This window comes from Anas acuta, chromosome 8 (assembly GCF_963932015.1).
Source record: "Anas acuta chromosome 8, bAnaAcu1.1, whole genome shotgun sequence".
Classification (NCBI taxonomy): Eukaryota; Metazoa; Chordata; class Aves; order Anseriformes; family Anatidae; genus Anas; species Anas acuta.
This window is the reverse complement of record NC_088986.1, coordinates 2578979-2603361: the sequence shown is the minus strand read 5'-3', so window position 1 is coordinate 2603361 and position 24383 is coordinate 2578979. Positions and strand designations below refer to the sequence as shown.

General features: G+C 37.7%; 2 protein-coding genes across 8 annotated transcripts in view; one reads left to right on the top strand and one right to left on the bottom strand.

The window, feature by feature from the left end:
• Positions 1 to 650, bottom strand: part of ITGB3BP (integrin subunit beta 3 binding protein) — a 28573-nt gene extending 27923 nt beyond the window's left edge. For all 5 annotated transcript variants that reach the window (XM_068690962.1, XM_068690965.1, XM_068690963.1 and 2 more), the window contains exon 1: positions 535 to 650. In XM_068690962.1, coding sequence (XP_068547063.1) covers positions 535 to 539 — 5 coding nt within the window. In that variant the 5' untranslated portion in view covers positions 540 to 650. The remainder of the gene's footprint in view (positions 1 to 534) is intronic.
• Positions 651 to 667: 17 nt separating this feature from the next.
• Positions 668 to 23347, top strand: EFCAB7 (EF-hand calcium binding domain 7). Of its 3 annotated transcripts, none has more exons than XM_068690953.1 (14): positions 668 to 902; positions 3127 to 3314; positions 5885 to 6096; positions 7629 to 7715; positions 8262 to 8457; positions 9115 to 9239; positions 12676 to 12817; positions 13266 to 13375; positions 14311 to 14468; positions 14654 to 14787; positions 17000 to 17148; positions 19115 to 19324; positions 21614 to 21721; positions 22562 to 23347. In XM_068690953.1, the coding sequence occupies exons 2-14, from the start codon at positions 3128 to 3130 to the stop codon at positions 22634 to 22636; spliced, it is 1893 nt and encodes a 630-aa protein (XP_068547054.1). In that variant the 5' UTR covers positions 668 to 902; position 3127; the 3' UTR covers positions 22637 to 23347. The 3 variants fall into 3 exon arrangements, with proteins under 3 accessions (XP_068547054.1, XP_068547053.1, XP_068547055.1); XM_068690952.1 differs by having other exon boundaries at positions 668 to 906; XM_068690954.1 differs by lacking the exons at positions 668 to 902; positions 3127 to 3314 and adding an exon at positions 4524 to 4554.
• The last annotated feature ends 1036 nt before the right edge of the window (positions 23348 to 24383 follow it).

Below are 24383 nucleotides of genomic sequence, written 5' to 3'. Positions count from 1 at the left end.
AGCTTGTGGACTGATCAATTACTCTGTGTGACCATTCTACGATTACTTTAACTTCCAGCAGCCCACAGAAAAGGTGACAGAAGCTGAAGCCTGTGCTAGAATTAACAAAAGTTAACTTTGAAGCGGGACAGCACCCCAAACCCACACGCAGGCGGCGTGCTGGTGCCTCACGGCCTCACCTTACCGGGGTGGAAACCAGCAACACCCTGCACTTTTTCTCCCCACTAGTTGTTCTTCAGAAGGCCAAAACTCCACAAAAGAGGGCCAGCATCACGAAACGGACAGGATTTATTCCAGACAGAGCCAACGTGAAGAGACACAGCCCCGCGGAAAGAGAGCCCAGTCAGCCCCGCGCCCTCCCCCAGCAGCACACAGCCCGGCTGCTGGATCCAGCACGACCCCATAACCCCACCACAGGGCTCCTGCCACCCCTCCAACCCCCCACAAGAAGAACCAAGATCCCCTGCCCGAGCTGCTCCGTCAGGAGGAGGAGAGAACCGAGCGCTCCCCCCCCCCAAGGCTCCCGCTACCTACGACATGAGGGCGCCTCCAGCCGCCGCCTCACGCAGCTCTCCCGCCCAAGCCCCGCCGTGCAGCGGCCAAACGCCGCCGGCTGGAAACGGAGCCGGGAGGGCGGTGGGCGGCCCTGGGGGGCGGGACGGGGGCGGTGGTCGGGGCGGGGAGCCCCCGGTCCCTCAAGCGGCCGGGAGGTGCTCGGGGCCCGGGGACGAGCGCGGAGCTTCTCCCCGCTGGGGGTCTCAGGGAGGTCGGGCGCTACCCGGTCCCTCAGCGGGTTGAGCGGCTCTGGGGCTGCGCGGAGCCCTCTGAGGCCACCGGGACGGAGCTCGTGTGGTGAGGGGAGTCCCGGGAGCTGCCCCCTCAGCCGGCAGCCAGCCCAGGAGGTCGGTAGGTGCCTCGTCGAGGAGGGGACTCCGAGGTCCTGCCACGGGTTTTTGTGTCTTGGGACCTGAGGGGTGCAATCCCGCAGCGCTGTTCTGCCGCCGAGCAGCGCCTCGCTCTGGTTTTTGTCCAAAACTTCTTTATTTTTTCCGCTCTGGGCCGTGTCCTGCCGGCCCCAAACCTCTCTCCTGAAGCTCCGAGCTGTTTGTGGCGCCTCTTCCCGTCAGAGCTGCAGCCACGGACCCTTGGCGTGTAACGGGGAGCCCAAGGGGTGCATGCGAGGGCGCACATTTTATAAACAAGTTGCTGGAAAATTAACATTTCTTCTTCTTTTCCTCCTTGACTTTAACCTACTTGCGTGGTGTGTGTGTGTGTACCGCTGGTGCTTAATTATAGTGACACCCGTTTGCAGGAGCCAGACTGTATCGCGGCGTCCCTGTGGGGTCCTTCTAATGCCGGTGTAATATTAAAGTGTCAGGCAGGCGGTCTGTGTATTATAAATAGGGTACTTCATCCATGATAAGTGATTATTATCTTTCTTTCCCAAGTGTAAAAGACCTATATAACTCAAGGAGGTGAGAGTGATTTAGGCCTCCCAAGTAAGGATCCAATGAGTCCTGAAGGGGACCCCGCGATGCTGTTGTCTTGTTGCTGAACTTGAGATATTCAATTTATTATACCGGAATATATTTTCTGAAGTCAACATCGGGTAAAATAATATGAGAGGCTGTTAGACCAACAGTACAGCACGATTTAGTGTCCCTCTGTGGTGGTCTAAAAACCCTGATCACCTTTGGTGGAAGCAGAAAGCTGCTCTTAAAGTTTACCGGCCATTAGTGAGCAAACGATGCTGGTTACTGCTTTGAATCACTTAAAATAATGATTTTTCAAAAATTATTGAACAATTATATTGGTAGCGTTCTTATACTTAAAAGTCCTAAGGCAGTTTTGTATGTGCTTAACTTCAGACTTACATAAGGAACAGAAATAAATAAGTCTTAAAAGTAGGATTAAGCATTTAACTTTATGCTTGATGGGTTAAAATTTTGACCAATTCTACCATTGGCCATTCTTTTTAAGGAGTTATAACTGTAAAAACAGAAAACAAAAGCCCCTTCTGATATGGGGTGGCACAAGAAAAAAAAGCATGTAATCAGTTTAATAATTGTGTCACTTTTTAAACACTGAATGTTTTATGGTGTTTATGACGTTACATAGTGTCTCTGCTGAAGCTGTATAAAACTAAAACAGTTTTTCAGCTAGTTCAGAAGAGGAAAGTCAACTTTTAGGTGATAGAGGGAATGCTGACAAATACAGTCCAACATAAACACACTCACCTGCTGTTTTCTCTGGAGGGCAAAGGGGAGTTTTATTCTGCTGCTAACACCAACAAGTGTAATTAGGAGTCCCCCATGACCAAGTCAGCAGTGATCATGCAGCCACAGAGCTCTTGAATACTATCAAGTATGGATATGGTACTCACTTTGTTATTGCTGTTTGGTAAAAAAAGCTTTTTAAATTAGTCTGTGCCTCCCGCAACCTGTGGCCATGCTTAAATTGGCATTTTTTTCCCCAAAACCACTCCATTTTTGCTGCTGCTGGTGATCAATAAGCAACAACAAGAGTGGCGCTGGGAGCAAAACAATCGTAGGTATGCTTTATAGCATTTTTGTTCATTTTCCCATTGTGACAAATCATGCAAAATAGCGGTGAGTTCATCAGAGCCAACAAGTGCACTTCTGTACGTTTTTTTCCATTGTTTCTGTCATCAGGAGAATGTAGCTAGAATGACAAGAGTGGAAGTTCTAGTGGAAATACGTTATAAGGACAAGTCCTATTGATTTGTTTCTAAACACGGATAGAAATGGTTTGCATCAGATACAATAACTTGAAAATTTGCTATTATGCTTTCAAATAACATGAACTTGCAATCACTGTGGTGTCAAATGTCTGAAATGAAAATAAAATGCCATAAAAGAAAACCTTTTACTGTCAATAACAAACAAATTGTGCACAATAAGTAGCTCAATAACTCAAGCTATTTTTGTTTGCAGATCTCATGGCATTTACCTACAAATGTAGATAAGTATCTCATTTAGAAAATGGGAAGCATTGAGTCTAGATGTTAGGATAATTTGTGCTAATCCATGCATTCGAGGACAAAGAAGACTCTTATCAAACAGGCAAATGAGTAACAAATTCTAAATGTGATTGTGTTCTTTGCAGAATGGCCAGCAGTCCTGAGAATAATGCGTCCCTCTGTGACCAGAAAGTCACACACTCAGAAAGTCCTCAAGCAAAGAAGTCCCAGCAAGCAGAGGAAGCAATCTTCTACAAGAACTGCCGAGCAGCTTATCTAACTGTTTTAAAAAGCAGTTTAGAAAATATTAAATCAAAAGAACAACTCCGTTTAGGTAATGATTTGATTTTTTTTTCCCACCCATAACTGTTGTGTGTGGTGATTGCCATGGGTAGTTTACTAACAGCAGCCAGTAATTCAGCACTGAGAGTGTCCCAGTGCATAAACTCGGTACATACTTTAAGGGATTTACAATAGTTTGAGCTAGGGTTCAGATTTCAAGCATTGGTTTCTGTATCTTTGAAGACATGTCCATCACTTACCTGTTGTAAAACGTGTCACGCAGTGATTTTTCAAAGTTTATAGAAACTACCATTCCTCAATGCTTTTCATTTTCCTCAAATCCTTAATCTTTGTTGCTAGGAGTTGGATGGCTCATGGAACTGGGAATAGTATACAGAGCTTCTCAGCTCTAAATCACCACTGTGAAGGGGCAAAAGTCAATACCAGCTGACAGCTTACAGGGGACCTAAGTGAGTTGTTTAACACCGCCAAATTTGATGGCAGCATTGTTGCTTACGTGAGGTGGGCATAGGTTCTGCTGTTGGACTGTGACATTTCTGCAATAGTTGCCTTTCCCTGACACATGATGAAGTGAGTTGACCTCAGTTCAGTTTCTAGTGGACAATTACCCCTATCATCACAGAAAATCACAATGGTAACTGGCATTGAGTGACACAAAGCTTTGCAGACTCATAGGAGAGGTTTTGTCAGAGGTGTGGATATGATAATTTACCATCCCTAGAGATAGTCTCACAGATCAGTTTTAAGCTACTTTGAGTAATATGTGAAAATGCTGCCTTTACTATGCCAAATTTTTGTGACCAAATGGATTATTTCAGACATTGGCATTTCCTAAGGATTCTTACTCTTATTAAAATTGCCCATGAGTTAAAATGTTTCCATAGATTAAATGATTTTTTTTTTCCCATCTGTATTATATCTTTGTCATTTCATGAAAAGGATTATTTGTGTTGTATGTAGTAGCATGGGATTGTGTTAGAGAACCCATGAAGTGTCTTTCAGTCCTGTTTTCTACCTGGAGTTTTGCGGTTATGTGAAAATCATAGCTTACTTTATTGAAAAGAAATGTTTCTAGCCCACAGAGTTGACAAAGAAAGTATGAGACATAAACCTTCAGTTAGATGAAAAGACCCCAAATGTGTCATTTAAAAAGTCATCGTTTTTATTTTGATCTTACGGGTTTTGAGGTACAGCTCATACTATGCTTGGGATTGTTGATACTGCAGGTTGCTTTCTAAAGTCCTCCTCGTTGATTATGATGCCAGTAAGAGGTATGTGTATTGTGGCATTGCAATCTTTTGTAAGGAAAACCAAGCAATGACTAAAGACAAAACCATGCTGTGTTATCAAATCATTTAGTTAGATCATAATTCTAGTGACCATGGTTTTTTTCTGCATATGTGAGGAAACATTTCTCACTAACTGCTGCATCGTCCATGCCCAAAGTACACGAGGCCTCCACATAAGCCACCTTATGACTTAGTGTTATCCAGGCTTTCTGGGCTGCAATAAAAGTGCTATTAGAACATCCTAATGATAGTTTTGGATAATCTGGATTTTAAAACAGGAGTGGTGTGAACAAGTGTCATCTCTTTCTTATATGGTTCACTTTCATCTCTATCCATATGGCACTTTGTACGTACCAGGTGTCTGGGCATTTTGGTTTCAAGGTCAACTCAGAAAGAGCAAGTAGTAGCTTAGGCTCCCAGTCTTTTCAGAGATATAAAAGAATCTGCTTCTTTTAAAACGTGTAACTACTGACAGTTGTTATAGACTTATGTTGTAACTAAAATTCTGGCAATTATCATGAGTGGTGCTACCTTTGAAGCAGCTGTTTGGCTAGTAATCTAAACTGTGCATCATTCACTTAGAGATCGGCCCTGCAGAATTTTACTTGTAGGAGTTTTGCTTTACAGGTAGTAGTTTCATTTCCTGTGTTGTAAAGTTACTTAGGGTATTTAGCAGAATCAGTCTGTGAAGAAGTATAAATAAAAAGCTCAGTCTAATTGAACTTTCAAAACTACAAACTCGGGAGACGTAGTGTGTAGCAAGTGTTGATCTCTCAGGTTATATAAAAATACAGCAAATTTGAAGGGTACTCTGTTAAATGTAAGTGAACAGTGTGCTACAATTGCTATGTGCCCAAGGTTAGCATGGGTAAAGATGTAAGCTTTAAGCAAAATAATGGTTCTTGTGATATTTTTCTGTTATTAGAAGACTGCTGTCCAGTTTCTTCCTTTTTCTGTAGAAGAAAGTGATTCTCAACAGCATGGATATGTCCTCTCTGTGAGGGATTATGTAGAATACAGGCCTAGAAACAGGCACTGCCTGCAGCCGATGTGCTCAGCTGCCCCTCAGGCTGCTCTGAGCTGCCTGGTACTAACCACAGAACTGAAGGCCAGGGAAGGTCACCGTTGATCTGTATCAGGAGAATGCAGGATTAAGATTATAAACAAAACTGTCTTTTAGAGCCAATTTTCCCTTGGATGGACGGTGCTTAAAAAAAAAAATCTGAACATGGGAAGGGATTAAAGGATGTTTTGAGGTAACTTCTCTACTGACAGCTGGAGTATATACTTAATATTGTGTTTTATTGTTCAGTACTTCAACAGGCTGGAAGAAATCCATCTCAGAAGACAGTTAATAAATACTGGACTTCACAAACAACTACACTGAATTTTGATGATTTTTGTAGTATTTTAAAAGAAGAAACACCAGCCACAAAAACTGAATTGCTTGAGGCATTTAGGAAAATAGACACAGATAACACCGGATATATTTTACACGATGAACTTTATAAAATTCTTACAACAGTAAGTATCAGTTGAAACTTAATTATCCATTTGTAGCCCTTAGTAGAGATTTTGGAAATTGGATAGTAAAACTATTCCTGATCAAAAGAATCAATAAATGAAGTGTTTAGTTTTGTTTTTTCTCCAATTTTGGGTCTTATTTTCTGTGGCCATCTATGATCTTTCTTCCATTCCATATAGTCTTTCAGTTGATAACCTGTCTGTCTATTTCAGCAGTTGCTCCTTGATGATGGAAACTGGCAGAAAGATGTTTTTAATACTTTCTCATACTTTGCTGAAGCCCTCTCTGTACAGCAAAGGAACAGCAGAAGGGGAAGCACACGTATGTGTCTCTCCCTTGATTCAGATAGTGCAAATCCCTCTATTCTCTACAGGGTCCCTCTGTACCCCTTTGGGGTTATCAGCTTTTCTCAAGAGAGTTAATGACATATGTTTGCTGTTTTTTCCCTTACAAGTTGTCTATGCGTATTCAGATACAAAGTTTAAAAACTAATGACATTTATCTACCTTATACGTAAAATATTAAGGTTAATGTTTTAGTCTTATCACAGCCATGATGTTCTGTCACTTCCGTGAATTCACTGGATCCTGTATTTAGTTCATCATGGTCTTAGTCTATGTGGGGTTAAGTCAATACTTTGGTTAGAAATGATGCATTGTCAACGTGATGCATGCAGATGTTGCAAGATTTACTTGTATGTGTCGATATGCCTCAAATTAATGACGTATTTTAAAATATCTGGAGCTTTCTATTTAGCTACTGAACTGCCACCATAGTATTGGATTTCATTGTATAATGTGAAAGGTTAGAAAAGCATTTTTTAAAATAGCAGCTGAGATTTTTGTGGTATTCTGAGATTATAGAAACGAAGACAAACACCAAGGAGCAGGAACAGTTAAAAAATGGCTAGTAGTAGAATTCTAGTAGAGTGCTCAAAAGTGAGTATAAAACAAGTTTAAGGAAATGCAGAGGAGAGCAAACTGGGACAGAAAGAAGAAACAATTTACATACCGTATTTGTTGTGGTTGACCCAACAAGGCAGACTTATTTATTCACTTTGAGCATAGTGACAGAACCTTCAGTCTTCATTCTGCGTGATCAGAAAGATAGAGTTGCAACGGTAAGGAAATATTCTTCATATAGGAGAAGACTTTATAAGTACAAATGACTGAGAACAGGTATTCCCCAGCTTATGGAAGATCTGAAATCGAGTTAAGTGTCATTCACGATGGCTTTCTAGAAGGCACCACAAAATGGCATAAACTGATGCAATTAATCTGTTCAGTATTTAGTAGCATTGTAGGGTCATATTTTTTTTACTCTGACCTCTATTTTGATGATTAGATCAAAATCCATTTAAATACATTGCAAGATAAGATTTCCTGAAAGGATATTAAAATAATCTTCCTTTGTGTTTTTATTAAACGTGTGCTGTAGGTGATCTATTGATAGATTGATCAATAGATCACCGACATCATTCACTAGATTCACTAGAATCCAAACCTGAGTTGTTTTTTGTTTTTAATTGCAGAAGGGTGAAAAAATGACTTTGGATGAAGTGAGTGCTATAACTAACCTAATTGATTTTAACTGCAGTGGCAAACTCGACTACAAGAAGGTATGGCAAACAGTGATATTGTGTGTTCTTGATGTTATGGGCAGTAATGGTATTATCAAATACAGTACATGTGTTGGTCCAGTGATGACCTTACCCCAGCCCACCATCTCCCTATGTTCTGGAACATGGTTATGTCTTCTGGTATGTATTTCTGTTTCCCTTGTTTTTTCTGGCAGGGTACTGCCCTGGCCATTTTCCTTGCTAATTGAACCTCATACATTAGGCAGAGGCTAAGAGTAAGTGCAAAGCCTAACAGCATGGCTGAAAATAAGGGTTAAAGGAATGGAAGAATAAAGATGAGAATTGAAAGCAAACTTAGCTAACTTATGAGGATTGTGTGTGTAATATTTCACAATTCTTTGTACAGGGGGACAATATATACAACATGTATATGTTGAGCATCTAATTTTCAAGATGCAGCATCTTATCGATTACTCTGACAGCATCTCTATGCAACGACTGACATTTGGTTACTAATGTTACATATTAATTCTTAAAACTGAGAAAGCATGTTTTGCTTACCAGATTACCTTTCTTTTTCCCAAGTTCTGTGACTTATATATGGCAACCAGTGAGCAGTGCTGCAAGACTGCACTAGAGAAACTGGAAGTTAATGGTCGATTGAAGCGTCAGCAGTTTGGAAGTGAAGGTGAAACTTCCACTGAAGGGAGCACACTGCCAGTATTGAAACCATCACCAAAAATCTCCAGGAAGACTGATCACAAACTAGCACCAACAAAAGGTATTTTTCGTAACAGGAGCTTTCATTGTTTTAGAGATCGTGTTCTGGGTCAATGAGCAGTTGAGTATTTGCTCTAATTTTTCTCAGATTAGTGAGGCTGTTGTCAACTAACATTCATTTCTACTGTGGCTAAATGTCCACAGTTACTTTTATATGGAGTCTATACTGTTTAAGTTATTTCAATTCTAAGAAATACTAAGGAAGTACACAGATGACAAAACAGCAGTGCAAACTGAATGTACGTAGCTAAATCAACAACTGTACTAGCAAAGTTGCACGAACATAAGGAACCAGAAAGTAAAGGCGTGGAAGTAATTGCTTTGGGCAACTGTGCATTTGAAGCAGGTTAAACTTATCCACTTAGGATAGATTTACCTTGATTCTAAGGTAAATGGAATCCCGTGGTAACAATTTCTTGTCCTTCAGGCAGATTTGGATTCCAAGGTTCTCCATTTGTATGCCCATTCACCTGGGATGCACAGTCAGGGAAGTAAACACGTTTGGTTAATGAATGTGTTAAATTATTGTAAGGGAAGTCAGTTTATCAGATTGAAGTTCTTGTTACCCAATTTTTTTTCTGTCTGTGTAAGGTTTTATGACAAATAGCAGTAGAGGTGGGATACAATCATACAATAATAACTAAATATCTGTTTATAGGTGACAGCAGAACTCCTTCAAGACCCTTATCAGCTCAAGGTTGCAAAGCATCCGTTTCTTCCACTATCAGCATGGATGCCAGTAGCAACAGAATCACAAAGCTAATTGAGCCACACACAATAAAGGTATCATGTAAGCCAGTCCTACTGAGATTATTCTGTTTTCCTCTAGGCACGTATGTTACTGCATTTTAAATAAGAAACTGTTTTTCTCTGATTTTTAGCTTATGTTTTATTAACAGTTTGTCAAGGGCAGCTATAAACTATCAAGAGGTTTCCTGATATGTGTTATTACTAACATTTTTATATACTGTTGGTTTTGCTGACACCTAATTATTGAAAATAATTTTTCAGGTGTGAAGGTTTAATAGAACAAAGTGTGTTTTTTATAAATGAAACCACTGTTGGATAAAACGTTTAATGACTTTTTGAGAAATTTAAAATTGAATAATTTATTAGGTTGGTGAGAACTTTAAATGCTTAAGTAGTCTGAAAGATTGTGTATCATAAACCTTTATATGAAAGGTAATTGGAAATAAATAACAGATCTCTGAGCATATTCAGTTTGCTGGGCATTAATTTGTAAATATATGCTGTAGCTTGAAAATATTGATTTTTAGTTAGACTAATATGTTCTATCAGTATTTTCTTTTAAATAAATCACTCATTCAATATAATTCCTGTGGGAGAAAGACAACAAAGTCACTTTGCTAAGTCAATATTTGTAGAGTGTTAATATTGATCTTTTTCCTTTGTTTTCCCTTTCTCGACTGAACCTTTACTAGTTTTCTTTCAACAGAAAATAATAGCTGTAGAAATATAAAACATTAACTGGAAACTGCTAGGATACATTAAAAATGTGCACCTTGAGACCTCTGTATAAAAGGAAAAAAATGGTTATGACCACATAGTATAACTGCTGCTAGAAAACTGAACTGATTGTTCTCATGAGTTACATTTTTGTTTCAAATAACAACTCTGTATTTGTTATTGAACTCTGAAGTCCTTTATATCTTCGGCATTGCCATACAGTGACATTTGTTCTATATTAAAATTTAAAAACATAATCTCAAAGGAATTTTTTGCAGTCTGTTTAGGTATCTGGACCTCCATGCAATTTAACCTGCAATTTCACCTTGTTCAAACATGATATGTAGTACATAAAACCATTGCACAGTTTCCCAATATTGGATCCCTCTTTCTTTGTACAAGCCAGTAAGAACTGCCTTGAAAAAAAGCAGCTGCGGATATTGAATACTATTGACAAGCATCATATAAAAATTAAATCAATCAATAAACATGAATAAGTTTAAATTGAACTGCTAAATATGTTCACCCTAACTATTAAGGATCCAACACAAGCTCTGTCAAAATCAATGAACTTATTATACACAATAAGTCATTTGAGCTATAGATTGGAACCTAGAGCCCCCAAATTCTTCTTTTTTATCTTATATGTAGAAAATATATTTATTCTGCAAGTTAAGTAAGAACAGCTGTAGAAATTTAAAGCATTAACAGGAAACTTCTAAGATGTGTTCAAAATGTGCACCTTGAGAACACAGTATAAAAGTATGTAGAAAAAGTATTTTTTTTCTGAAGTTCATGTGCCTTTTGGGGACAAGAAATAAACATTGTGTGGATGCCCCATCCCTGGAAGTGTTTAAGGCTAGGCTGGATGGCGCTTTTAGCAACCTGGCCTAATGAAAAGTGTCAATGCCCGTGACAGCAGGGTTGGAATTAGATGATCTTTAAGGTTTCTTCCAACCCAAACCATTCCATGATTGCCATTGTGAAGTTGGACTGATTCTAATTTCATTTCTCTGGCAGAAGATTACAGTGAAAGTCAAAACATGGTGAACATCTACACTTAAACACTTCAAAACCCATGAATATGTTCATAGCTCTCCTCTCCTCTCACACCATTTTATATATTATTTTTTTTCTCTGAAAGAAAATAGGTTAGAATAATTCAGGTTGAAGAGAACTTCAAAGATCATCCAGTCCAACACACAATCGTCACTTAGCTCCCTACATTTACATCCCTGTTACTAGTTTGACATGGATAATTTAGAGAATATAGCACCACCTTATGCTCTCTGCAAGGATAACAGTTTAATATTTGGTTTCTAACACATTGTCAAACTCTTACTTAACTGTTTCTATAGAATTTCTGTAGAAACTGTGGGACAGGCCTGAGGGTTCTTTAATTCATGAGTAATGAATTTAAGTAATGAGTAATTTATATTCTTAAGAAATGTGTGTGTGTGTATATATATATATATATAATATATAAGAATATATAAATATTCTTAAGAAATGTAGAGTTCTGAGTGGAGAAATTGAGGATCAGAGCTGCATCTGTTACTGTGTTATTTGGCATCCTGGGTATAATTGCATTAGCAAAGTCCAGTTCTTGCGTGATGCCTTTAGGTCATTGCCTACAAAGTACCACCAACTGTGAATGCATTGCAGTGAGGACTAACTTTTGGAGCTGTGAAATGAGACATGGCACTCTGATGAAGACTGTTTGGCCTTAAATTGAGTTAGGTAGAAGTCAGTCTCCTTACTGGGAGTTGCATGCAGACTTTCTGCAGACCCCCACTTTTTACAAGCTCACTTCTGATATCTGGGTTAATTTATCTCTTACACTGAACACTGCATAGATAAGTACAGCCACCTGGACAGAGCTCTCTGCTGAGATTACACCATGTTCTTCTGCTAGGCTGTGCTCAGAAACTTAATCTTCCATTGCTAGGAAAATAACTAAAAATAGTGGACTTAGTCAAGGCCAGGGAAGTAAAATCAAGGATGTCTTCCTTTCTTTGAGGCATACAACATGTCTATAAGGACTTTATTTTTCTTTTGCTAAATGATATTTGAATTTGAAAATAGTGACTTACTGTTTAAAAAAAAAAAAAAGTTTTGAAGCTTGTAGCTGTTTTAACATTTTAGCAAAATGATGGCTTCTCTAGGAACTGTACTATTCACAAATGCTGCTATCTTCTGTGTGTGGCTTCCCAATGGCTTTAACAGAAGTCAAGAAGAATCACTTGATTTTACGAGTACTTCTGTTTGGCACTCATCTGAGCAATAACTCCTCATTGTTCAGCTAATCAGTTGTTTGTTTTTTTTTTTTTTTTTTGCTTGTTTGTTTGTTTTTGTTTTGTTTTGTTTTTTTGCTTGATTGGTCTGATGGAAGTAAAGTAACAAAATTCCAGTGTTTCAGAGATAAACCACACAACTAGGTGATTTCATGAATACAGTTTGGTTCTTCATGGCAATTCAAATTTAATTTCAACCATTAGAGCTTTGGGGTAATCTGTACATTTTTTTTTAAGCATTTTCATAAGCAAAGCAATGTTACTAACCGATACACAAACTTGACTATGAAAAGGACTATGCGAGAAAATTCATTTTAAAAAAGAGCAGTAGATCAGTGCTACACCTTGTGGTGAATTTTATGCAGCATTCATTAAATTATCAAGTCAATATGTTTCAGAAAAGGAGTCTTTGTTTTGATAAAAGATCAAGGCAACCCTTGTGTTTGTTTGGTTTCCAGGAATGGCAATGTGCACAATCCAGAGGATGCTTCTACTTAGAAGAAGATGGTCAAATCATTAGTCACAAATACAGGTTGCACATACCTCAAAGGTCTACGGTGTGTATTACTATCAAGCCTTTAAACCTTCGTCAGGTAGAAGGTAAATGTATTTGTATCTCTTCGGAGAGTTTTCCAATCTAAAAAAATATTTTCTTTCCTCCTGCTGATACAACTTTCCTTTTATCTCTCACAGTATTTTGCGATATATTGCAATTATTGCAAATTTTTTATAAATTTTGCAATTTTTTAAAAAAATATTTTATAGAACTTCAGAAGAGAATATGATATAAGTTTCCTAAAGTCCTTAATTGCAAATATCTGGGATCAAGAAACCTTAGTATAAAGAGACCTAATAAGTAGTAATGCTCTACTAATTCTAGAAAACATTGAACTATATAACGGAATTTTTTATTATTACATTAAAAGGGATCAATGCTGTAAATACAATAGAAATATCAATTTTGGAATTCCAATTTAAAAAAAAAAAAAACTTTTTTTTTTTTTTTTTTAAACGTAAAGCATTTGTTTTGGGGATATTTTTCTTTTAGGAAAATCTTGTCATTGGTTGTCAGTGGATACAGCTTTGTATGTTCTGAAGGAAAATGAAACCCAAGAAAATCTACAGCTTGTGGGCTTTACTGAGCAACAAAATAAAGAGGTTAGGTGTTTCTGTTATATTCCTATTTTATTTTTTATATCTTCAATGTATCTGTTTTTGCTGCATGGGAGTCCTCATATGTTGGCAAGGAATTCAAAACTATACTTAATCAGGCTAAAAAAGAGAGAAGAAATGTTGTTCTGTGCTTGTTCATTTTCAAAATGGACAGAATTTACACAAGGTATTATGTAATACCGTCTAAGTTATTACCTTTGGATGGGGTGAATTGAAAGCCACGTGTTTGGAATTTTAATGAAGTTCATGTAGGGGAAGTAGTGTGTTGGCAAGTGTGGCCAAATTACTGGTTATCCCTATAACTGTGAAAGCTCAGTTGTGTTCATATAAATGCAAAACCAAAAGTAATATTTGTTATAATTCCCTTTTATTTTCTTTCTGCTTGAAATATATAAGATCTTAAACTTCACGGTGCATAGAACATTCTTACACTATAGCAGGAAGAAGGGAGAAGCCACTGGTACTCAGAAAGTGTTCACCTTGCTTCTTAAACCCCAAGTTGCTTGTGAATTTTTACATAGTGAGTTGCTAGTTTGAACAAACCTGATAAATCAGGGAGGAAATGAAAAACTCAGTGGGTTTTGTCAGCCTGTTTCTGACTGCTTTTGTTTGGAAGTTTAAGATTTGTAAAGAGTTACAGATCTGAAAAATGATAGGACTGTTATTAGACATTTATGGTAACAGTTGCTCTCCTCTCCTTTCTTGTCCCCAAAATCTCCTAACTTTTATTGCAACTAGGAGATTCACTAGTTTTAGGTCTTCAAAATGACGTCACATGGCATCTTGCTGTAGACATTTTTTTTAGGAAAGAATCTAGCATTACCAGTGCTTTCAAGTAATTAATCACTTTTGTTTGACTATTACTTGTAATAAAGTAAGGTATCATTTGAGAAGTAACTTAGATTTCTTTTTAAGAGCAGATGTCTGGATGGAAAGGGGAGCTTGCATCAGGATTTTACTGGCTACTCCCATTCACAACGGGCTGTAGGCTGAAGAAGGTGAAAACACAGATTACTGGAGAAGCAAAACTGGTGTATAGAGGTGAAGACGGTGAACTAGCTCTTACCAAAGAGTGCCGGTGAGTCATTTTCTCAAATAAGCATAGTAACTGCTCCAGAAGTATGCACTGTAAATAACATCTAGCTTTTTAGTAGCTGTACGTTACTAAAATACTGTTGTAAACTGAACAGCTATCAACAATATTATGAAACAGTAGAAAAAAATTAAGTATTTGGAAATAGTTCTGCCTTTTTCATCTTTCAGAGCAGCTTTATTGGATATATTTGAAACAATTGATTTGGATGGAAACGGTCTCCTGAGTTTGGAGGAATACAATTTCTTTGAGCTGAGAACTAGTGGTGAGAAATGTGATGAGGAAGCGTGGGCTGTATGTAAAGGTAAGTTTGTTGCTGCACTTGATACAACTAATTAGGGCTATAAATCTACTTGCAACCTGTCTGTAGCACCCTACTATGTGTGAAGTGGTAGATAGTGTGGAAGGGCTAAGTATTTTGTAGCCTATATTAAGAACAGGAGAGGGAGCCTTTGTCTGGGAGTGTAGTGATAGGACAAGGAGTAATGGTTTTACACTAAAAAAGGGTAGCTTTAGGTTAGATATTAGGAAGAAATTCTTTACCATTTTATGATATTGTTTTCTTCCTCCCCCCCCCCCCCCTTTTTTTTTGCTTCCTTTTCCAATCTCCTGTCCTTTGTTTTGCTTTGTTCTGGTTTGTGTGCCACTGACCTATTAAGAAAATTCTTCCCATTGCTAATTGCAAAGTTCTGTAAGTTAAAGATGTTGTGGCTGCCAAAAAGCACAGGTTTTCTAATCACAGATCATATAGTGAATTGGGCTGTAACAGGTATTTATTGATTCAATTTCCTTTCTGTAGTTTAAGCTGATATTGCTTTCATATCTCACAAGGTGTTGAGAGGGACATTTAATCATGTAAGATGCTTACAAAGGCATCTAGAGCTTATTATGGTTGCTTAGAAAATTAGACATTAGAAAACACCTATTTCAACTATACATTTTTTCAGATATAAGCAGTTTTTTCATTGGAAATCTGTCTTTCAAAGGTTCATATACAGTGTGTCAGTTTGTCCATGGTGTGCTATATGAGTGCTGGGAGATTTCTGAGGCTTCCGTGAGTGAGATGAGGAAGCTGACAGATAGCTGAGCTTCTTCCAGCTGTACTTTGTTTTCTGTCTGCAGATACATCTCGTCGATGTTACTGGACATCCTGCCAGCTTGCAGGAGCAGCACTGGGCCACAAATGTCAAATTTGAGAAAAAAGGAATTCAGTGGCATCACAAAGGCCTTTATAATTGACATATTCACCTCATAACAGGGCTAGGAAAATATAACCACCAGTGACCGTAGGCTGCCCTGATAACACAGTGTGTAGAAGCAGTGGTTTCAAAGCATTGACAGTTTAGCTGAAGTGACTGGACAAACTGGAAATTTCTAAGGCATTGTACAAAATCTAGAAGTTTCTGTATAAAATACACTTTTTCTGCAACCTATGTCTGAAATACCAGTGTGGCATATCATCACATACCTGCCCATAGCATCTGTTAGAGACAAATGCTTTGTAGCCTATGACACACGGATTAAATTGGGCCAAAATACCTGAGATCTGGCAAGTTCTGCCAACTGTTTCCCTCTATATCACTCAAAGATATTGGAGTTTTTTTCCCAAATTATGGAAAGATCATACAAAAATACTTTTCTATAAATCAGTTTCTCTTTCATCCCTTTACATGTTATTCCCCACTTGGTTGCTTTGTCAGTGTTACGCATTTGTGAACTAGTCTTAATGTGAGTAGGAGGGGGGTGTGGGTGTGTGAAGAGTGAAAGAGGGGAAAGAAGAGAATATGGTGAATGCATTACCAGGTCATTAATCAGTTGAAGGGTTCAGACGAATATCATAAATCTTGACACCAAAGTTCAAGCCATTTATTACAGCATCTGTACCTTTAGATAGATTTATTAAATTGGTAATCCCTTTTTAATAATATATAGTAAAGATTTAGCATTGTTATGAAGATGAGAAAACCATTTTTAAAAATCCCTGACACAAGGACATTTCAATTATGTGTTTGCTGACATTAGAGTGGTCAATCTACCATATTCTATCAAGAGAGGGCTGTTAGGATTACTGGCATTTTATTGCTTTTTAAGAACTAAGTAAATCATTTCTATATCAAGGACCTCAAGCGCTAAGGGTGCTGGCCCCACCAGACTTTCATTTTCCATTCCTAATATACCCTATTCTGCAAATCTCAGCCACAACATATACTGCTGGCAAATAAATAAATAAAACAATAAGAGTTATTTCTGTTTCAAAACCTCACCCTCTCTTAGGTAATACAAGGGGCCAGCTGTTTCTTGTCGTTATCTAAAACCCGCAGCGAATCTCTGCAAAAAGCATGCATCTTATCTAGGACATTCTTTCCCAAATCATGTTTGGACAGCCTGAGGCTGCAAGATGGCTCCCTCTTGGAGACCTCATTAACATTAAGTGGGAGTTTGGCTTTGGAAAGACAAAGGGTGTTTGCAGAGAGATCAGACATTGAAGTGTTACCTTCTGTTTCTTTTTTGAACAGAGAATTTTGATATGAAGAAGAATGAACTAACAAGACAAGGATTTTTGGATCTGAATCTCATGGAAGCCAATGACCGTGAAGGGGATCCGAGTGACCTTTGGGTCACTTTATTGTCACTGGGCTACAATAAAGCATTAGAAATGACAGAGGTATGATAGCTGTATATCAAAAGTAATTGCTTCACATACAACCTGCTGCACGTGTTAATTATAGTATTGTTTATTTCCATCATAAATTGATTTCAGTAGGTCAGTGATCCAGTCCAAGCACTGTTAATACAGGGTTTACGCTAAGACTTTCAGTAAATATTCATTCTGTTTCTTAGGATAACCCTAGTATTGTTGAAAGAGAGAATTCACCTTCTGTCTTAGAGAAAGTCAGTATTTTGTGGATTGTACAGGAAGGAATCTTCAACAGGTTATACCTGTTGAAAGAATCCACGTACCTTGTTGGTGAGCAGTAATAAGAAGACAGTGACCTGGCAGAACTGTGACCTGGCAGCAAACCTACAAAATGCAGGACTTGCTCTATGTAAAAGAGTTATTTTGCTGGCCCAAGCCATAACAGAAGCAAACAGTCATAGGATCATAGAATATCTGAGTTGAAAGGGACCCACAATGATCATCAAATCCAACTCCCACCGTCTCAGTGAAGAACCTTTTCCTGATACCCAGGGTGAATATCCTGTCACAATATAACAGAAATGTTACTGTAATGCAAACAACTTGTTACTGCTTATAGTAACTTGGAAATTAATACAGAAACATCAGATGGAGAACAAGGTGACTATAATGGATTTAGAAAGTATTGGAGAGTGTTGTGTTGAAGAGGATAAGTTTGTTTTTAACATGATTAAGTTAAAAATTTTCAGACATGGCTCACTGTTGCCTTTCGCAACAGTGTCTGAACATGTTTAGCATAAAATTTTAATGAAAGGGTTTTGGGTTGCAAACCATTTACTTAATGAACCAGGTATTATTTCTTTATTTTTTCTGTGTGCTCATCAGTGTTTTTTTTTTTTTTTTTTTTTTAAAACACTATCAGTGTTGGCATTGATAGTTCTTACTAAAGAAATAAGATGTTTTGAATGAAGAGGGAAAAAAATATGAAAAATTCATTAAAAACATTAAATATGTAGATAATTTCATAATTCATTTTTCCCTCCAAGAAAAGCTGGCTTCAGTGAAAATCCAGACATCATGGTGAATGATAATGTAACAGGTAGCACTTTCTCTTTTTCCTGCAAGTATGATCAACATTGCAAGTACAAAACTGTCTTTCTGCATTTAACCCATAAGAGGGAGCTATCCTCTAAGAAAGAAGATTTTTGAGGAGGTTTTTATCAAGTTAGATGTCTCTTGTAGATATATTGTCCTTATTATTAACTGTGGTTTATGGCTATAGTTATTGCTTTCTAAAGGAATACATAGCTTTCTGAATGCTTTAGTTTTTCATTTAAAAATGTGTATCTACTTAACTTGAGTCTGTAATTTAACCTCTTAATTCCTGGATTTTTGAAGACTTAGTATCTGATATTTCAGGAACATTGGGCCTAACAAGTTCAAGACAGTACTGAAAAATCCTAGTGGGTTCAACAGCTTTTTGAAAGAAACCAAGCTGTTATTACTTAGTCTAGGAAAATTCAAACTCCTGTTTGTTATGCATACTGTTCTTAGCCAAGATATGGTAAGAGCAGAGTGCTTAATGCAGCATTGCAGATATTTTAAATCTGTGTGAAATGGCACAAATAGCAACAGTGTGACAGGTAAAGCAGACGGTTGTATTTTGGACACTGACATTCATATGTCATCTTAATTCCTATATATTTTGCTAATTGAGGAAGGGTTGGTTATGTTGGAGTGGAAGGCATCAAACTGCGTATTTATTGACTGTACTGTAACTGGCATGAAGAACATTCATCTGTCCTTACCTTACGATCCATTTAAAAGATCACCACAGCTTCAGGTTTTGAAATTTTACTATTCAGTGACACACTTATGTTTGGATAATTTCTCTTCAGAGCATATACGCAAATACTTACGAGCTATGGATGAAAATCTGAAGGGAAAAAACGAGGGCAAATTAATGATAAAACTCTTTTTTACTCCATTGCAGGCATGCCCCTTTGTCATTGACATCTATGCAGAAAAATGCAAACCTAGAATTAAAGCCATATATCTAGAGGCAGGCAGCTGGCAACTCAACAGGGCTATTTGCAAATCTGTTGCTAATAAAGGAGATGCCAAAGTAATGGATGGCTGTGAAAACATAATTGTCTATACCTACAGAATGGGCACGCGAATCACTTCTGTCATTGAAAATAAGGTATGGCATGATACTTCCGTAAGGTACTTTGTGTTAATTTCCATGATTGTTGCTCTTCTTCCCTCTGTGCTTCATTTCTGAGAATTACATTTTCTGATAGCAAGTTACTATATCTAGTTCATTTAAAAAATAACTATGTGCTTGATACAAAGTTCTTTTTGAGATATGACTCAGTTCAAAAGTCTTAAAAGTTGCAGTGTTTTTGGAAAGGACAGTTTATGGTAATGAGGCTCTAGTAGCAGTGCAGAATATTTGTCTTCAAATTTCAGTTTTTCAATATTTTGATGATTATTGGAGACGGATTTATAATAGAACACAAATACTACTAAGAACAGGGAATAGAATTATAGAAAGAGCAAAGACTACAGCATTTATATTTTCAGTGTTTATGGGAAAGTGATTTGCACTGATTGTGTTTCAGAGGCATATTGTGAAAGAATTTTTAATTTTCTAGTCTTACAGGTCTACTTCACTATTAATCTGTGGTAACAAATATAAATCCAGGCAAAAGTGGCTGGTGAGATGCAGAGATTTTAAACCTTTTTTCATAGATCCTAGTGGATGTTCTGTTTGTTCTTAGTTTCATTAGAACAGGAACTTTGAGTAAATAAATGCCATTTTTATTTGAGTAAATAAATGCCAGTAAGATGCTAGAATTGCAATGCTTTAAACCTTAAAAGTTCACAGAAAGAAGTGTATTTTTAATTGGGCAGACACGCAAAAGGGTGTGGTTTGGTGGACTAATATTAGGACTGAATGCTGAGGCTCTCTGGAACCACAGGTTTAGATGTGCACTTCGCCCTTTAGGGTAGATATACTGGAGTTATTTATATGTTTGGGGATATGTCAGAGAAGGAGACAAGCTCTCTGCTGAGGAAACTGGATGCTGTCTGGTTAAAATCACTGACCGTTACCATTTACACCATTTCATAAATAGCTCTGCTCTGCATTGAAGCAAATCTCTTCAGAGAATTTGCTGGCTGGAGACTTTTTGTATTGTAAACATCTGGAAAGAAATAATAAAAATGCAGTTTTATGCATCTGCCTTCTTCTAAGCTTTCCACAGTGTAAGCAGTCTGATTATGCCCTCAGTTATTGTGCTGGTGATTTCCATGGAAATAATTGTGTCTTTGTTATTCTGTAATTAAATTAAGAAAATGTACTATACAGGGTGTAGTAGCATGTCCTTAGGCCGCGAGTCTGCATATTGCCTGGGGTAAACTGGTGGTTAAAGAATTTTCCATCACCTCAGCTTTCAGTTTTATATATTGGATCCTTCTGGGAAGCATTTGCACACCTTTAGTAAGAGTGTCTGTTCTTTGAGCAGCTGTACTTTATTAATTAAGTCAAGATATATTTTAAAATCTCTGTTAAGGTTAGCTGCTTTTCCCAAGGAAGAGTTAGGATCAAACCACGAGCAGCAGGTTGTGATGAGTCACATCCTGACAAGAATCTCTTACAAATACCTGTGTCTGGTGTGTCTTTGATTTGGGGCAGCCCAAGTGGTCATTTATTTATGAAAGAAAGCGAAATAGGAAGGGTGCTCCTACTCCTTATATTGGGCATTTAATGTCAGTTGTTAGGAGCCTCGTCTCCACTGAATGCCTACATGGTTGGTGAGAATTTAAGAACATATAAGCTCCTAAGGCGGGGGTGTTTTGCTGGAGGGATAGGATTTTTGAAAAGCAGAATGGCTATACCAGATCACATAAAGATTATTTTAAGTCAGTGCCCTGCCTCAAAAAATATCCTGCAGGGGATATTGCAAGTACAAAAACTGGGCAAATCTAGCGACACTTCTCCAGATCGCAGTCCTAGCCACTAGTGATCTCCAACTCAAGGACTACTTGAGACAGAAATGTGTTCTTTGTGCTTAAAAACCCTCCACATTTTTTTTATTATTATTATTTGTATTTATTTATTATTTTTGTTAAGAATTTGTCCAGTCATCTTTTGAAACTATGTAAAGTTTTAGCATCTGTAACACTGTATGGCAAATAGTTGTCTCACTTAGCTGTGTTCCCAAGTTGCACCTTAAAAAGTGCTGAAGTTAATTCAATAAGTCTTAAGTGGCTTTTGAGAATGGATCTGGGCTCTGATGATGCTAAGGTACATTTGAAATTTTTACTCTTCAGAGAGAATAGCCATCAGCATCCTGAAAGTCCTCCTATCCTGTAAAAATAGCATCGTTGAGGAAGTAAGAGCAATGTGTGATTGTTACATAAAGAGCAGCCACTTAACCTTTAAGGCTAATGGGCTTCTTCATGTTTTTTTTTTTTTCACTTGCAGTCTGAAAACAAAGTGATAATTCATGTGAACAATGAGCAGAGTAAGAACTGCCTAAGTAACAGGGGACTTACCGTTTTTGCTGTGGAAGTGGCACCAAAATCCATGACGGTAAGATTTTTCTAGTTTAGCCAATTCAAAATCTGAGCAAAAAGCAAAAATCATGTGACATCCTTACAGTTTCCTTTTGCAAGTGGAAAAGTCTGTCTTCATCACCAGTACAGATCAGATACAGCTCTTGATATTGCAGAGCTGCACGCGTGTTTGATGTATCCATGTTTCCCAGTGCAGATCGCTGTATGTAGCTGTTCAGTTTTTCATACATGCATTGAACCGAAACAGGTACATGTGCCACTTACTGATACTTCTTTAATATTATTTTTCTGAGGCTGTATTTTTTTTACTTAACCAATTTATATTTAGGTATATAGATGGCTTTGAGAAGCACACCAAGCATGTGCTAGATGGAGGCAAAAATATGGTGATATTTTTCTTTATTCATTTATGAAGAAAATATAGTTTTTATTATTCTAAAAGCGCGCCCTCTCCCTTTCAAAGAAGAGACATCCAAACAATTTTATATTTCACAACTTTCTAGTGTGAGTGCATTCAGATCCACTTAAATCAGTCCCAAGATACTGGCAGGTTATGGACCTATTTTAATACTGCTACTGACAATTTAGATATCTATAGCCTGCTCCTGTAAGTTGTTTTATTAATTTTAATTTCTGCTTCATTCAGTACAAACTGTAGGCTCAGCATCCCTTGTGGATTTTTTGTTGTCATTAAATTAAATACTAAGCTCTCGTTAGACATGCTGAATGTTTGTCTTTTAATGTTTGTGATATAAGTTCTGAAACACTTAATTTTGCTTCCATAGTATTTTAGGTATCATACACACAAATCTTCAATAAACATCTGTTTCACCTATGTTTTCTCTCTTGTATACAGGTTTCTCAGCATGTGATGCCGCTGAACGAGCAGGAAGAATGGCTTTACAATTGTGTACATTCCCTTTTACGTTAAACATTCTGGTTAGAGAGCTGTTTCTTGGCAGTGTTCAAACTAAGTCACGATTTTTTTTTTTTTTGGCTCCTTCTGCTGGACCATTTCTAGTCTTGTCCTTCTCCAAAGCTGGCTGCTTCTCAGAGCTTCATTTGTTAAAGCCAATGAATCACATAAGTATTTATTTCTGGTATCCCACTTTTGCTAATGGCTTTTAAGAAACATGAATAGCAATAGCATAGGGACAGAATAACTGTAAGTATGTAAAATCCTTTGACAGAGTAGGATATTGACATACTGCCTAATGAAATACATTGGCATGAAAATGTTGAGAGACAATAAAAGTGAGTACTGTTCAGTAATATAGCTGACAGTTGTAACATAACTGTGCTTTATAAGGGCTAGTTTCCCTGAGTATGCCCTTATTTTCTGTAATATGTAAGGTAGCTCCACATGCTGGAGCTGCTTCACTGAGAAAAAACTTTTGCTAAATCGGTCTGATGGATTCCTAATTCAACACTCCTGTGATTTTTATGTGAGAAATATAAAGGGGTGGGGTTCTTTAATCATCTGGTAAAGGATTTGATTTTTCCCTTTTTTATATTATTTTATTTTATTTTTGTAACCTAATAATACTTATCTTACTCTTGTTCTAAATGATTACCAACTGTTTTTATATTCTTTTATATAAAATAAAGTCTGGCTTTTCACATGTGATAAGGAAATAACATTCATTGAGGAGGGCAATTTTATTTTGTGCTCCTGACTGTTAACTGCAATTAATTATTTCAAAGGTAGCTGAAATAAGGAGGCTAAAGTCCACTAATATAGGCTGCAATAGAAATGAAAAACAACTTTGAGGTACTAAAAATATCTGGGCTGTTATGTTTTTCTAGTTCCTTTAAATGTCTGTTAATGTAAAAAATGATAACCCTGGTCACTGGATGCTTAAAAAGTGCTTGAGTTTAAAATAGCCATTAAATGTATGTGACCTCATCTGCAAGGGCAGCAAGAAGTCTAGAAAAGCTATATTTATCTGCCAGCGACTCTTGTACTCTGGTGTTCCTCTGCTGTAATCGTACACTGGGAAAGTAAATGTCAGTTACAAAAAGAGAGCGCTGCTCGAGGCTGGCTGTGATTTATGCACTCCAGCAAGTGGTGCTCAAGGAGGTCTACTGGTGATCGTTCTTTTTTTTTCTTCTTTTTTTTGTCCCCCCCTAGCAAGCACGGCAGATATCGTTTTCATTTCCAGAACTGTCTAGAAGTAGAAGTTGTATTAAGAGACTCCACACATTTTTGGTAACTTCCTGCCAGCAACACAGAGCTCTGTAAATGCTGCCTCAGGCAACGTGTGGATACATCACAAGTTCCTAGCTGCATCTCTGAGAAGGAACAGGGAAATTATGAGGTACAAAACGAGCTCTCCCTTATTTGCCCTTCGTCTGTTTATGACATTAGTCTCAGTAGGCGCAGCAGGAATCGATGTGCTGTTCTTCCTGCACTTCAGGACAGGAATGCTTAAAACTGAGAGAAGCTCTTGGCAGAGAACTCAGCGCGTGAGGCAGGACTTGGGTTTTGCTTCATTTAATGCGGAGTGAAACATGACACAGCAGCAGGGCATGGAGCCCCATTGCTGTCCTGATCTTGCTGTTAAGAAATCTCATTATCTGACTTTTTGGAGGGGAATATAGGCAAGTTCTCTGCCCCAAGGCACTTTCCACCCCTCTCAGGAGGAGCTCAGAAGCGAGACCTCAGCCCTATTTGCTGA